Here is a 14,569-nt window from a genome sequence, read left to right as displayed (position 1 = left end):
GCAATCTGAGGAAAACAGCCCACAGCTAGAAAGCCTGTGTGTGAGGTCTGGACCATGACTGTCTAGCAGGACCAAGGAGAGTAGCTCCGTCTCCTTCTGATAGAAACGATGTACCTGGTGGAGAGCATTGGCTTGCTCAGCTTAGCTTTGGTAGCTTTTCAACAGATATCAGCTCAGGCTAGGTAACAGCTCCTGAAACTGATAAACCCAACATAACAGTACAAGAACCTGCACTATTTATGCAGTACCCCAGCTCTTGGTAGAGTTTCCTACATACCTGTTCATCAGATGCACTCCAGATCTAAAGACTGTGTTAGCTGGAGCTTTTACAACACAACCTGCAGTATGTTGCATTGCAATCAAAAGCATCACATAAATTCTACACCTGTGACATGTTACATTGCAGATGTGCCTGAAACACTCAATTAATATATTAACTAGAATAATTCAGTTTACTAATAAGAAATAATTACACGATCTGTTTTTAAGTTCTTGTGTCAGATAAAGACTCTTGCTTTCCCCTTTCTCTTCAGGTGAAGACACAGGTTTTCTGCTACAGGAAAGAAATTTGGAACGGATATCACGAATACAAGCATGAGATAAAACACAGGGTACAATAAACTGTCCTGACTCTGTAAATCTCATTACAATTTTGTTCTTATCTATATACTATCTATAAACTATCTAGTTCACAACTGAAGTAGAGTCAGCTCAAAACTGCTCTCACCTGTTTAGATTGGATATTACCATGAACTTGTTATATCATAGTAATGTTTGGATGCATACAAAGAGTCAAAATTAAAAGAAACAAAAAAGCGATCTTCCAGATAGTGCTGTGAGTTATGGACTCAATCTTCAGCATTTCAAAGGCAAATATATGTTAATCAGTGCCCAGAGTACAGAAAACAAGACAGACTATTTGTTTTGATTTGTGGATGTTAGTCCTCTGAAATTTTATAATCTTCCCTCTTGTGAATTTGGTTTCACCTGAACAAAGCCAGATTGCAGCACAGGAGACCACAGTGAGGGAGGAATCAGACGTTTCCTTTAAGATTATATCAATGGGTTGAGAGATTCAACACAACCTCTTAAACTTTGAAATGAATCTACTGCTCTGTCCAGAGTGAAGTGATTCCTCCGCTGTCACAGGTTTTTGATAACTTAACATACAGTGTTAACAACACTGCCAACTGAAACCAACACTGCCAACTGGGAGTAGGCACCGGGCCTCCACCCATTCCTGACCAGCACTCCCATTTATGTGTTAAATAAACGTGTTAAAACATTTTTTTTTCTTTTTACTTGGGTTGATTTCACCTCACACCAGTTCCTCAGTGCAATTTACCACATGGTTTCAGGATCATTTGTGCAGGCTAAACAAGATAGGGAAGAGAAGCCCAAGTGGCTTGTGGCAGGACAAAGGGGTTCATTTGTCGTTGACCTCAATCTGATCAAACTGTAGTGCTGCAGAAAACGTCTCTGCTGAACAATAAAAACCTCCAACTGCTACATCATACCTGGTAATATCTGGATTCATGTCATCAAGTCCTTATTGCCTTCTGGAAAAGGAACCTGAAAAAAAAAAAAAAAGCTTAAATATTCTATATGCATAGCCAAAAGTAAATTCTGAGTGTACATATTCAAATAAATTGCAGAGAACCTCAGCATCACATCACTCCATCCGTATTCCTCCCATGTTTCTCCTAGAGGCAAGTAGGAAGCTTACAAGACCTTCCCTTACTCATGTTTGACTTGGAAAAACAAACAGTACATGATAACACCCTAGATGTGTTTTATCCTCTTAGTGAGAAGATGGCTATGAATTAAGATTTCAAAATTTTATTCTATTAAGATTTTAAAATTCCCTGAGAGATCTTTCATTTTAAATAATTACTTCCGAAGTCTTAACACGGCGACTCAGCTGCTAGAGGATGGATGTTAGAATCTGTTGAAGTGGTCACAAAAGAGTTGTAAAATAAGCAAAAGTCAGAGCTATGTCTACATGGCTATAGCCTTACCACCTGCTACAGAGATTTTCTGTTCCTACACTAGTCTGTAAAGCTCAGCTGTACCTATTTCAGAAAATACGAATTTGTCTAGATCTATGAGACAAAAAGCAAATTTATCGCCAAAAACTTTGCATGGGAAGGTTCTAGAATAATTTAGAAGCTGGTGTTACAATACAGAATAAAAATTTAGAAAACAGTGTTAGTTTTCTTGTCTCATAATACTGTGTTTCTAAAGGACCTTGTCAACAAGTACGCAAAAGCAGGTGGATTCTTTGTTGCATAGAGAAACTTTCCTGCACTCAACATTTCCAAAGTTTTGTTAATGATCAGAAACAAAACAAAAAAAAAAACGTACGAGCAATTGACAAAGTAGTTATTGGATGGTACATCCTAGCTTGATCCTATTTCTGTTCAGTGAAAACTTAGCGGAGTGATAAAGTAGCAAGACAAATGACACATTTGTCCAAGGAATTAAGAATGCATCTTCATCTGCCACAGCTCTGAATTGCTGCCTTGAGGTAATGCTCAATACAATGTCCACATCTGGGAGAAAGACTTTTAACGGGCCAGCAAGAGCTGTCAAAAGGTCCTGCTACAAGTAGAAATTTATTTTTGGGTCTTTCTTTACATATTACATGTATTCCCAAATCTATGATAGTGTGGAACAACATGTGAAACAGTCATGGCAGTTAGACGATGTCCACAGTGAGTAGAAAAAGCAAAACAGCTCACCTGCTTTAAAACAGAGTAGAAAGGAATGGTCTTTGATACATTCCAACACAATATCCTTGTGTCTAAATTGGAGAGAGATGGATTTGATGGACTGGAATTGGCTGACGAATAAGGAATTGGCTGGATGGCAAGAGTTGCAGTCAACAGCTCTATGTTCAGGTGGACATCCATGGTGATGCTTTATATCTTTATTAACAACATAGACAGTGGGATCAAGTGCACCCTCAGTGAGTCTGCTAATGATGCCAAGCTGAGTGCTGCAGATGACACAACAGAAAGAAAGGATGCCATCCAGAGGGACCTGGACAGGCCTGAGAAGTGGGCATACATGAAAGTCAGTAAGGCCAAGTGCAAGGAGCTGCACCTGAGCCAGGGCAATCCCAAACACCAGTACAGGCTGGATAACAAGTGGATGGAGAGCAAGCCTGTGGAGAAGGGACTTGGGGGTATGGGTGGATGAAAAACTCAACATGAGCCAGCAGCATGTGCTTGCAGGCCAGAAGGGCGATTGTACCCTGGGATGCATCAAAAGAGGAGTTGCCAGGAGGCTCAGAGAGGTGATTCCCTGCCTCTACTTCAGTCTCTTTAGACCTGATGTGGACTACTGCATCCAGCTCTGGGACCCCCAATATAAGGACACGGACTTGATGAGGCAGGTCTGGAGGAAGGCCACAAATCTGATCAGAGGGCTGGAACTCCTATGAAGGAGAGAGCTAGAGATGTTCAGCCTGGAAAAAAGAAGACTGGGGAGACCTTATTGTAAACTTACAATACCTAAAGGGGGCTTTTAAGAAAGATGGAGAGATGCTTTGTAAAAAGGTGTGTAGTGTTAGAACAAGGGGTAATGGTTTTAAGCTAAAAGAGAGTACATTTAGACTGAATATAAGGAAGAAATTCTTCACTATGAGGGTGGTAAGACATGAGGTTGCCCAAAGCCCTATCCAATCTGGCCCTGAACACTTCCAGAAGTTGTTCATCCATAACTTTCACTGATCTACTGAAAGATGTACCTGCCCATGGCAGGGGGGAAGGACTAGATGGTCCTTTCCTATACATATCATTGCATGATTCTATGAACAAAAGATAGCTGAACTTTTAACATGGGTATCTATCTCAAAGAACAGAAAGCTATTAGACTTTCCTGAAACCTTTTTAATTCTTGAGCCCTCTTAGGCTCAGGAACATAATCCACATCAATCATCTTTCTGAAAAACTCTCAATTTCAGGAACGATTGATAAAGTGATTCTTGTGTTTACTGGACACCACTAAAATTGGCTATCTTTGTGATACTAACCCTTCAGAACTTGCTCTCTCCTTGAGACCAAATACTATTTAAATTCTGAATAGAAAAGGATGTCAGAAAAACCACAAGTAACCTTCAAAACCACAATAAAAATGCCTTCCATCAAGCTTGTGACCTCGTGCAGAGAAGAAAAAGAACTTCCTCAAGTGAAGCCCCAACTTCTGGGCTTCAGATTTCAGACAGGTCATTGAGTGTCCCCAGGTAAACTTGGGAGGAAAGAGTGGACAGCTTAGACACCCCCAAGCACCACCACTGTCTTCACTTCTTTGTAGACTAGGGTGTCCTTAGACATCCTCTAAGAACAAGCAGAAAAGGCACCAGCCCAGAAGGGACATTTTTATTTAGATTAGAGCTGAAATATATCATTAATTCCTCAACCACTGCCTGTAGAGATTGCAGCAGGAATCTCATCTTTCACTTGTGCATAGAGAAGCTGAGTCTCTCTGAATTATGTGAGTGATAGGCTACAGTAATAAATCCAATTTCTGTGGAGTTAGGTGGACTGCAATGGAAGGGCAATGTAATAATTACTTTTCACTGCATATATTTGCTCTCCTTCCTACCGGAAGCAACTATCAAACTGAGAAATCTCTTCTCTTTGCTTTATCTCCTTAATGCAATTCTAGCAGAAGAAGGGAATTAATAAAATTAATATTTTATATGAATTTCATCCGTTTGTTACAGCTAATAACCCAGAACAGGTATTCCTCACTGGGTAGCATTGATTCTAGATAAAGAGAAATTTTGGCTTCATATCAGATGCACTGTTCAGTTTTGCCAGCTTTGATGCACTGAAGCATCAGCATATCACAGTCTGATTTTTTTTCCAACATACAGCATTGGGTTAACAATATAAAAGAAATTGGAAAAAAAAAAAAAGTTCCTTTGTGTTTTTAAGTCTCCGTACATCTCCTGAATATCTTGATAAACTTGAGCTTGCAGATAGATGAGTCACCAGCACATTTTCATATCTTGCAGTTGTCTCTGGTCAGTCAGAAGAAAGACTGGCTCCTTTGGAGGACAGAAGTCTCCACGTTTGTCCCCTCAAACACACTTTCTGTCTGAATTTTGCAAAACTTAAATAAGACTTCATGTTAAAATTGCAAAACATGAAAATTTTGTCTTCAGATGTAGATAAAGGTGTAGGTAAGAAAGTAACCATATTCAAATCTTGCTAGCTAAAATTTGGATGTCTGAATTCATATAATTCATCCTCATCTATCTTGGAAACATTCATTTCATGCTCTGATACCTAACTTGATTCAGACTGAACCATCACTGCTTCATAAACTTACCATACAAGCTGACTTTAAATGATTCCAGAAGTGCAAAGTACAGTCTAAATTTTTTTTTCTTTCAACTTTAGCCTGTTTTTTTTTTTCTTCATTTTACCACTTGAATTTTGATGAACAAACAAATCATCTTTAAAAAGATTTATAATTATAAAAGATTTATAAACGCATTCATGCAGCCCTGTGGGCAGCTTTGCCGTATTTTTTTTTCTTCTGGGAATAGTTTTCATTGCCACCAAGGAAAATCTTTCTTTAATTTGATCCTCCTTCCATGCAAAGGGCTAAGAGTGAAGTACTGGAGACTCAACCAGCAGCTACCTAGAGGAAGGCAGAATGGTTTCTCAAAAAGTACCATTGCGATTGCCTGCTCTGACCTTCTTCACCGCAAACACAGCTCAACACAACCCCTTATTTCTATATTGATTTCATACTAACTGGCCGTGCTCTACCAGAAGAACTGCAAGCTCTCCTTTTACAACAGAACAGCACCAAGGCTTTTTCTTCCCCTCCGGACTGGCAGCCAGCAGCAGGCCGGCCAGCACCCCACCCGGCAGCAGGTGAGACACGGCCCCTGCCAGCTCTTCCCACAGCACTGCTCTACTGGGGCAGGGGGCTGCCGTGAGGGGGCTGCCGTGAGGGCACCCTTTTGGCTGCTCCTTGCAGCCCCAGCAGGAACCCGTGCCTCAGCAGCCCCTCGCACCGTCACGGCGACCCCTCCCCAGCCACACAGGGGCCGCCGCCCGCTGCTCGGGCCCGGCGCCCGCGCTGCCCCCGCGGCTCCCCGGTGCCCCCCACCTCCGCCCCCGCCACCCCTCCGCTCACGGCCGGCTCCCCGCGGCACCGCCGGCTGCATGGGTACCTGACCCTCGGGCGCTGCCGGATGGCTCCGGCACTGTCCCTTCGCCCCCCAAAATCACTGCCCGCTCCCCCGCCAGGCACCGTCCGACCCCCGCTCCGCCAGCGCTCACGCACTCTCCCCCCGTCCCCAACACCCCCGCGGGCTCCTTCAGCCGCCACCTGCCGGGCTATATCCGCCCCTCACCTCCACCTCCACCTCCCCCGGACCCCCTCTTTTTCTCTTTCTCTTTCTCTTTCCCCCGGGGCGGCGCCGTCCCGGTCTCCGCGGAGACCCGAGAGGCGTCCGGGCTCTGCCTGGCCCCGGGCGCGATGAAGGAGGCGGCGGCCTCGGGGCGGGGCCGGGCCGGGCGCTGCTCCCAGCGCGACGGGGAGGAGGACCCCGGGCGGCGGCCGGGCCTGGCCTCCCGGCCTCGAGGAGCTGCCGCGGGGTGGTCCCGGTTGGTCTTTTCCAACCTTAATGATTCTATTCCATGAGCCGTGTGGGATGGTTCTGGGCTGAGCCCCGCGGGGAAGCGTCTCCAGGGGCCGGAGGGCTTTGATCATGGAATCAGAGAAACACAGGGTTGGAAAGCACCTACCAGATCATCTAGTCCAACTGTCCTCCTGTCATCAGTGCTACCACTAAGCTACTAAATCATATCTCTCAGCACCTTGTCCAGGCACTTCTTGAACACAGCATGGGACGGTGACTCCATCACCTCCCTGGGCAGGCCGCTCCAGTGCCTGACCACTCTTTGAGAGATAAAGTTTTTCCTGATATCTAATCTAAATGTCCCCAGGTGCAACTTGTGGCCGTTTGATGGACACCCAAAGCCAGGAGGCCATGAGCAGGGGCCAGGACTGCAGGGGCCAGGATGTGAAGAGAGTGTGGGGGTACCAGCAAGGGAGGAGAGGCTGGTTCTGGTGACCTTGGATGAGCCTTGCAAGGTGTGACGCACCTAGGAGATGACAGGACCATGATGTGAATGTCCACATGTGTTTCAACATTAAAGGGAAAACTTGGCCTGTTTGCCTTCCCCAAGAGGGAATTAATGTCTCCAGGAAGAGAAGCAGGTGTCATGAACTGGAAGGAACAGCTGTGCTAGGACAGAGATGCCGTGACACCTGTAATACAGATCACAGAATCATCTAGGTTGCAAGAGACCTCCAAGATCAGATGGAGTACCACCAGAACAAAGACGCTGAATTCCTTATTTTCTCTCATTTTTCACTGCATGGCAATACTGTTCTTTGCATGGTACCATTTATAGCTGTTGAAGTGAGAATTAAATGCTAATGAATTAGCCTAACTATTACTTTACATGCACTTTTCATGAGTGCAAATTAAAAGATAACGAAGGTGTCATGGGAATCTTCGTCATGAGACTCCTGCTCCTGCTGCAGTTCGATGTAATGACAGCCTTCCTGCCACTGACCTTATGAACCAGATCCTGCTCCTTTTCTCATCATACATGTTTCCCCCTTTTCTTTTACTTGTTACCTCTTTTACCTCCACTACTCTCTTAGATCAGAGATTTGCTAATTTCATGCCTGCTCTATCACTTGTGTAAAAATACATTTAAAAATGCACACATATGAAAGTATGTATATGCCATTATGTTTTAAAATCAAAGCATTGTGCATCAAGCAGGACATACAGCAGCCTATAAATGCTTAAATGGATGATGCTGGAGCACATTTCTGCAGTTCCATGTTTCTTTTGCCAACAGTGAACCTGGTTAGTTTAACCCAGTATTTTCTTCGTAAACATTATAAAAAAGGAGACAAAATAAAGTCCCTGAGCAAATTGCAGCTGCCCTTTACATGAAAAAACAAGGATTGAGTACTACATGTTATTTCAGCCTCTTGATGAGGCAAGTCAAAACAAGGAGGAAGAGCTAATATGGTGGACTACAGCTTTGGAATCACTTCAGTACAGCTGGGTAGATTTTAAGGCCAGAAAAAAAAATGTTAAGCTCATCTATTCTGTCCTCCTGAATTACGTAGGCCAAAAAAAATTCCACCCCATCATTCTTGCTTTCAAGTCTTGGGAGTACAGATCATGTGTACTATTATTGTTTGCCAGTGTGCTATAATGCATTCTTGGAGCACTTAAGACTGTTCTCTCATCTTACTAAAACACTTTCCATCAGTTCTTTATTTCCAGATTTTTCTAAAGCTGTAGCCAGTATGGTTTTGATAAATATAGCTGTAAATACCTGTGTAGATAGAGCTGTTAAGAATTTAAAAACAAATTTAGTCACTTGTTAAAGTTTTTGGTTTTTTTACTGATTGTATTTCACATGCTCAGTTCCAATCAAGCAATACACAGTCAAACATGTAACTGACTGATGGCTTGAAAATGGTTTCTGCTCAAGATTGCCATGAATGTACTAGCATCTGTACAAATAAACTGGTGAATATTTGCACAAAGTATTTGGGCCATGGAGTAATAATGTCAGGAATTTCTAGCCATATCATATTCCCTTAGGTGGACCCCAATGCTCCTACATGCATTAGTGTTCCTGTAGCTAGTTGAATGGCATCACCAAAACCAATTTAAAACAGTGCTTGACCAGCAGTCTTTGTATTACAAATCCAGCTTTTCTGGGTTTGATCCAAAGTCTGCTGACCTGAGTGAAAAGCTCCCACTGACTTCCAAAGGACTTGGATTGGGCCTTCCTTGGGCAAAAATCTGCTAATGTCAGAGCAGAGGGTAAATAAAACAGAAACATTTAAAAACACTGGAACAAAGGAAGGGGCTTTGCTCAGGGTATTATTTGTTTTTCTCACCCCCTCACCCCGGTTATCTGTGACTTCCTCAGTTACAGAGGTGGAATATGAGTCATGCCAATTGGAACAGAAATTTTTGCTTAATCACCAGTCACCAGCACACAGGGCCATCATCAAAATACAGCACAAACCTCCATGCCCCACAGCAATTTGGGACACAAAGTCTTGGTGAGGAGCCCTGGTGCACAGGGACATGACCTGTGCATACCTTGTCTTTTATATGAATCATGATGTATTTTGAACTCTGGCTATGAGTGCTGAACAGTGCCCCTCATTCTGACCATAGAGAGTGCTCCATTAAAGACTTAAAAGTTACCACTCTTTTTTATAATATGCGCCTTGAAACATCCAGAGGGGTCTGGAACACAAAAATGGACACTCAGTCTCTAAATATCAGGCTTCTTCAATTTTTTTTCAGGAAATAATTAGGATTTGAGGTACTTAAAAATAACTTTAAAACTTAGGCAGACAAACCCATTTTATTATTTATATTACAATATATCTATGAGTAAGAAAAACTGGTAGTTTGAATGTGATGATTTATACACTAGCTGCTTAACGTGGGCCAGATGTTGAACAAGTCCTCTGCTTATAGTCTATGAAAGAGTCACCCTCTGACATCCTGTACATCGAGTCCAAATAAATCTCTGACCAGATCTGGTGGGCAGTTTGTCTCCAATCTCTTTGGTTGTGATGTGCTGGACACCCTGAAGGTGGACTGTGTCAGCCTGGACAGCACCCTCAAGTGGAAAACCAAAGTCCCTGCACACCCAGTCTGTCCCAACTGACAACTGTACAACTGAACTTCAAACATAAATGGGTACTGGTGAATATACAGTAGGTCACAGAATCACAGACTCACAGAATTGCAGGGGTTGGAAGGGACCTCCAGAGATCATCGGGCCCAACCCCCCGCCAAAGCAGTTCCCCAGAGCAGGTTGCCCAGGGAGACGTCCAGACGGGCCTTGAATATCTGCAGAGAAGGAGCCCCCCCAGCCTCCCTGGGCAGCCTGTCCCAGCGCTCTGTCACCCTCCCCGGGAAGAAGTTCTTTGGCGTGTTGGTGCGGAACTGCCTGGGCTCCATTTGGTGGCCACTGCCCCTTGTCCTGTCCCCACAGACCACTGAAAAGAGTTTGGCCATATACTTCTGTCTCCCACACTTCAGGTATTTATAATAGCCCCAGCTCTCTCAGCCTCTCCTCCCAGGGGAGATGCTCCAGGCCCCATATCATCTTTGTGGCCCTCCACTGGCCTCTTTCCAGGAGATCCCTGTCTTTTTTGTGCCAGGGAGCCCAGAACTGGACACAGAACTCCAGGTGAGGCCTGACCAGGGCAGAGGGGGAGGATCACCTCCCTTGACCACGCTCCTTTTAATGCATGCCAGGATCTCATTGTCTGTCTTGTCGTCTACCAGGACCCGCAGCACAGAAGGAAAGCACATTCCTCCCTGGGCTACAAAGTTCCCCATTGTCTCCCATCATATCTCATCTCTTCCTGTAAATCCTGCAGTCTGGAATACAGAACCAGAAACCCCCAGGGAATCCCCAGCCCCAACCTGTTATTACAGACCTCGAGGGGGAGAAATAGGGAGAGAATGAAGCCCTCTTCCCCTCTGAGAAAGCATTGCCATGTATTTAGATATAAATGGAGATACCATTTAATGTTTTTAATTTAATCAATTCAATTTATTTTACAGCTTTTTAATTTGTGTGTTCATGGACACTCAGCTTCATAGTGACCCTAGTGTTATTTCTGAGGGGTAGGCATACTCTAAAAAAATTCTCCCTGCATTGGTTTTCAGGGGATTTAGGAACAGAAATATCTGGCTTGTGTAGGTGAAAAAAGGGTGCTGAGAAGCTCTGCTCAGCTAGTGCAGTGGCACCTCTGGGTACCTGCAGCAGCACAACCTCAGATTCACAAAATCTTGCTGATGCAATGTCAGGGCTGTAACAATAAGGTGAAGTTTCAGGAATTGTGCTTGCAGATACCGGTGTTCTGATATCTTACCATGCATTTATCTTTCCAATAACATACATGTGAAGCTTCACTTTTGCAAAAATTCAAAAGCAACATGAATTGTGCACTTCTTGCTAGTGACTCTGTAATAAGCCAAATACCAGTCTTTTCCTGCTGTTAAAATGCTTCTTTCACTTTGATTTCAGGTGTTCAAATGCAGACAGAAATGAACTTCCTCACATCACAGCGTGACAAACTGTTCAAACAGGATCCACTTCCACTTTTTAGGAGCTCCCAAAAGCACTAATAAAAGTGCCGTAATCTTCTCTAATGATCCAAAACATTGCAGCTTGCAGTGATGTTGGACTGTTTTGGAACAAAACTGAATTCTTTTCCTCTCAATTACTTTCCCTTCTGTTTACTTCACTGTGCCCTCCGGTGACCTTTTCGGGTCTCAGAGGGAGGTTGTGTCAGCAGTTCAAGTGTTGATAATGTTCCTAGTGCTGTGGCAGTCGGGGAGGGTTGCAGCAAGTAAGTGACCCAAGGTGTGAAAGGCTGTTTGTGCACATACTGGAGCACTTCTTGCAAAGCTTCTATTGTTCACAGCAGTGGGCAAGGAGGCAGTTGTTTCTCCTCCCCTTGCATTTTAAGGAAGAGCAGGGCCCAGTGGCAAAGTTCTGTAGCAGAAAAGCCGACAAGTTACTCAGGTGCTTTTTGCATGGTGAACCCACTGCCACTACAGCCCCTCACAATGGACTCTGCTCTTGGGTAGGTTACATTTCAGGAAGGAAGACATAAAAGTTCACATTATTTTTTGTAACTCTAAAAGTAAATCTGTGTCAGAGAGAACAGATCTTTGTGAACTGAGCACGGGCCTGGTGCACCTGGAAAGGACTGAGGGCTAAATCACAGTTTTGAGTTACTCAGTCTGAGACACACCGGACTTACTCCTTTGTTTAAGGGAGCAGCGTTGAATTACAACAAATCTACCCAGTAGCTACCTGCTGCAGAAAGAGGCTGTCCTGACTTTTTCAGCCTGTATTCCCTCAGGCACAGAGGCACAGTCCTGCCATTCATTTTACCTTCTGATGGGCCAGTTTGAGGAGCTAAACCACCAGAAAACTTATTATTATTTTTAATTAAACCACTGTAAGAAAGATCTTATACAGGGTTAGTTTTCTTCTAGTTTAGCTGCTTAAACTGGCTCAGCCAGATGCATGTGACTGAAGAGAGGCAGCAGCTCGTGCAGTGCAGTGCAGTTCAACAGCAGGTTAAATCGATCTGTTCCAGCTTGTTACAAACCTGGCCCGCACCTTACTCCTGGCTTCACGGTCCTCATACTTCTAGTGTACCGGCACAAACACTCGTGCAGAGGCATTCTAATTTAGCAGCAATGCCACTGAAAGTAAAACAAAAGAAGATTTTCTCTTTCCCTAGCCTAGTCCTAATTTAACAAAGATTATTCCAGCCTTGATGATGTTCCAGTATGCATACGTGATTTTAGCCAACTAACAGCTGCAGAAATTAGGGTTACAAGGGAAACTGTGTAGTTGAAATGACCAGCAGAAAAATCTGATAGGTGTGCGTGTTACCTGCCACACAGAATGAAGAAGCAATGGCATGCTGGAAACAGCTCTGATGCCAAGCTTTGTGCAAGCAAAGATGAAGCCCTCAGACCTTGCCATCTATCTTACCTCATTCCGTTAGCTGAATTTTGTCAGCTGCTTTTTTGAATTCAAACACAGTTATTTGTCAATTCGCTCATGAAACAAATGTTGCAGTCCTGTCTGCATTCTCTACTGTCACCAAAGTATCTGGTACAAACGTTTTATGACCCAGCTTTAGGGATGTCAGCAGCGTTTCTTTTTAAAGATATCGTATATTCATCTCTGAGCATGAAAACAGCTTCAACCCTGTTCTTGAAGATAACTTGGATAACTTGTATATATTAGTGTTCTCTAAGACTGCAAAGACAAAGGCTTAGACGCTGACACACAATTATTTTCTCAGAAGTAAAGCTGTTTTATCTCATTTTGATTTAGGTATTGCTGTTGGAGGACACAGCTTAACCAGGAGGTCGATTAAGATATGACAGCTTATTTTAGAAACAAACAGTTGTACTGAAAATTTACAGAGACACTATTATTCATCAGAGAATGACATTTTGACTAAATAAGGAGTGCTGCCACTTTAAATTATAACTTCTCAAGAATCACACAGCTGACATGAGAAAGTCTGCTCCACAGCTGCATCTGGGAAGATTAGGCAAAGGCTTAAGGCCCTCTGTTGCTGGAGGAAAGTCTCCAAAGATAAGTCTTAGTTATTTAAAGTAAATCATCTGTAATAGCCAATGTGATGAGAAATCCCACAGTGGGATATTAATAGAGATAAATGGATGGGAAGGGTACATTCACAGGCAGTCTTCTTGCAGCATGGGCAAAGCTAGGCATTGTTCTTGGACACCCAGGCCGTTGAGCTGTGCAGACTGTTCTCCTGATGTGAGCCTAAGAGATGATGCTAGCTTTCTATTCTGCCAAAGGAAAAATACGCACAATGCTGATGATATTACTGATGGTAATACTGAGAATGTGATGCTTTCCTGGTGTCTTTATCATTACTACAGTCACATAGCAGGCAATGGTGAACAATTTTATGATACCAATACCGTTAAGTAATACTGATAGCCTCCAGACAGCTGCAGAGCCCCTTCTCACAGCTGTTTTGCAGCATCCCTCCTGAGCCTGAGCATGCATGAGAACTGGGTTCAACCAGCGAACAAAGTGAGGAAGACTATCAATGACCACCAGAAGACCCAGAAAGACCACCAGCAGAAACAAATGTACGTGCATCAGGGCCATTTACATGGCACAGAGTGGCTCGAACATATCGTGTGTGTCTCAGTGCTTCCCACAGTCCACTTACCCTCCTCTGCTGCCTGTGTCTGCTGCATGGCCTCACTTGCACATTTTTCTTGCTGTGTGTCAGCCTGACTTGGTAGTCCTTGGGCCTTATGGCCTCAGGTATCAGGAGAACTTGGCTTACTGCCTGGTGCTGAAGCTCAGTAGCTTGAGCCAAATTTATGGTTTTGGGTGGGTAATAGAAAAAAGAGAAATGCAGGCACTGTGAGTGTTCTTGGATGCCGTGCAACCCCCTCCCCCCAGTCCAAGGCTGTATGGGGAGTCACATGAGAGCAGATTTGTTCCTATTTTAAGGACAGACCAAAGTATCCAACAACCACTTTGTCTCTCCAGTACAGTCTGGCAGGATTTGAATTACAAACCTCAAGGGACTGTGCTGCTCCAGGGGATTAGAGAGGAAAGCTGTCCTGGGATCTCTGTCTTTCTTGACAGAGCTACAAAAGTATATGATCTGTGGCTATTATTAGGTATTGCAACTTCAGCAAGCAATCCCATGCCCTTTCTCTACTGCTAGGCTCTGCCCTGTCCTGCTGTGATCTCAACCTGCAGCACCATTTTCAGGGTGAATGTGTCACTGGTCCCTCCTCCTCCACTCTGAGAGAGAAAAGTGTCTTGAGAGTGCCTAGCATGCCATGAGAATGTCAGAGCATCCTGCCTCCCCCCTTCCCCTTACACAGCCTGTTCAGCAAAACTCAGAGCACACTGTACAGGTTATTTTATTTTAAACA

The 14,569-nt window shown here is 43.9% G+C and overlaps 1 protein-coding gene across 1 annotated transcript in view; it reads right to left on the bottom strand.

Annotated features, from left to right (window-relative positions):
- CERS4 (ceramide synthase 4) overlaps positions 1–6,537 on the bottom strand; it is a 54,558-nt gene extending 48,021 nt beyond the window's left edge. Inside the window, exons 1-2 of the mRNA XM_027472028.3 lie at positions 6,380–6,537; positions 1,518–1,572 (exon numbers count right to left, since the gene is read on the bottom strand). Of these exons, the coding sequence (XP_027327829.1) occupies positions 1,518–1,537 (20 nt within the window). The 5' untranslated portion in view covers positions 1,538–1,572; positions 6,380–6,537. The remainder of the gene's footprint in view (positions 1–1,517; positions 1,573–6,379) is intronic.
- Positions 6,538–14,569: the final 8,032 nt, after the last annotated feature.

Source organism: Anas platyrhynchos, chromosome 29 (genome assembly GCF_047663525.1).
Source record: "Anas platyrhynchos isolate ZD024472 breed Pekin duck chromosome 29, IASCAAS_PekinDuck_T2T, whole genome shotgun sequence".
Taxonomy (NCBI): domain Eukaryota; kingdom Metazoa; phylum Chordata; class Aves; order Anseriformes; family Anatidae; genus Anas; species Anas platyrhynchos.
Note: the sequence above shows the minus strand (reverse complement) of the source record. Positions and strands in the feature narration are given on the sequence as shown.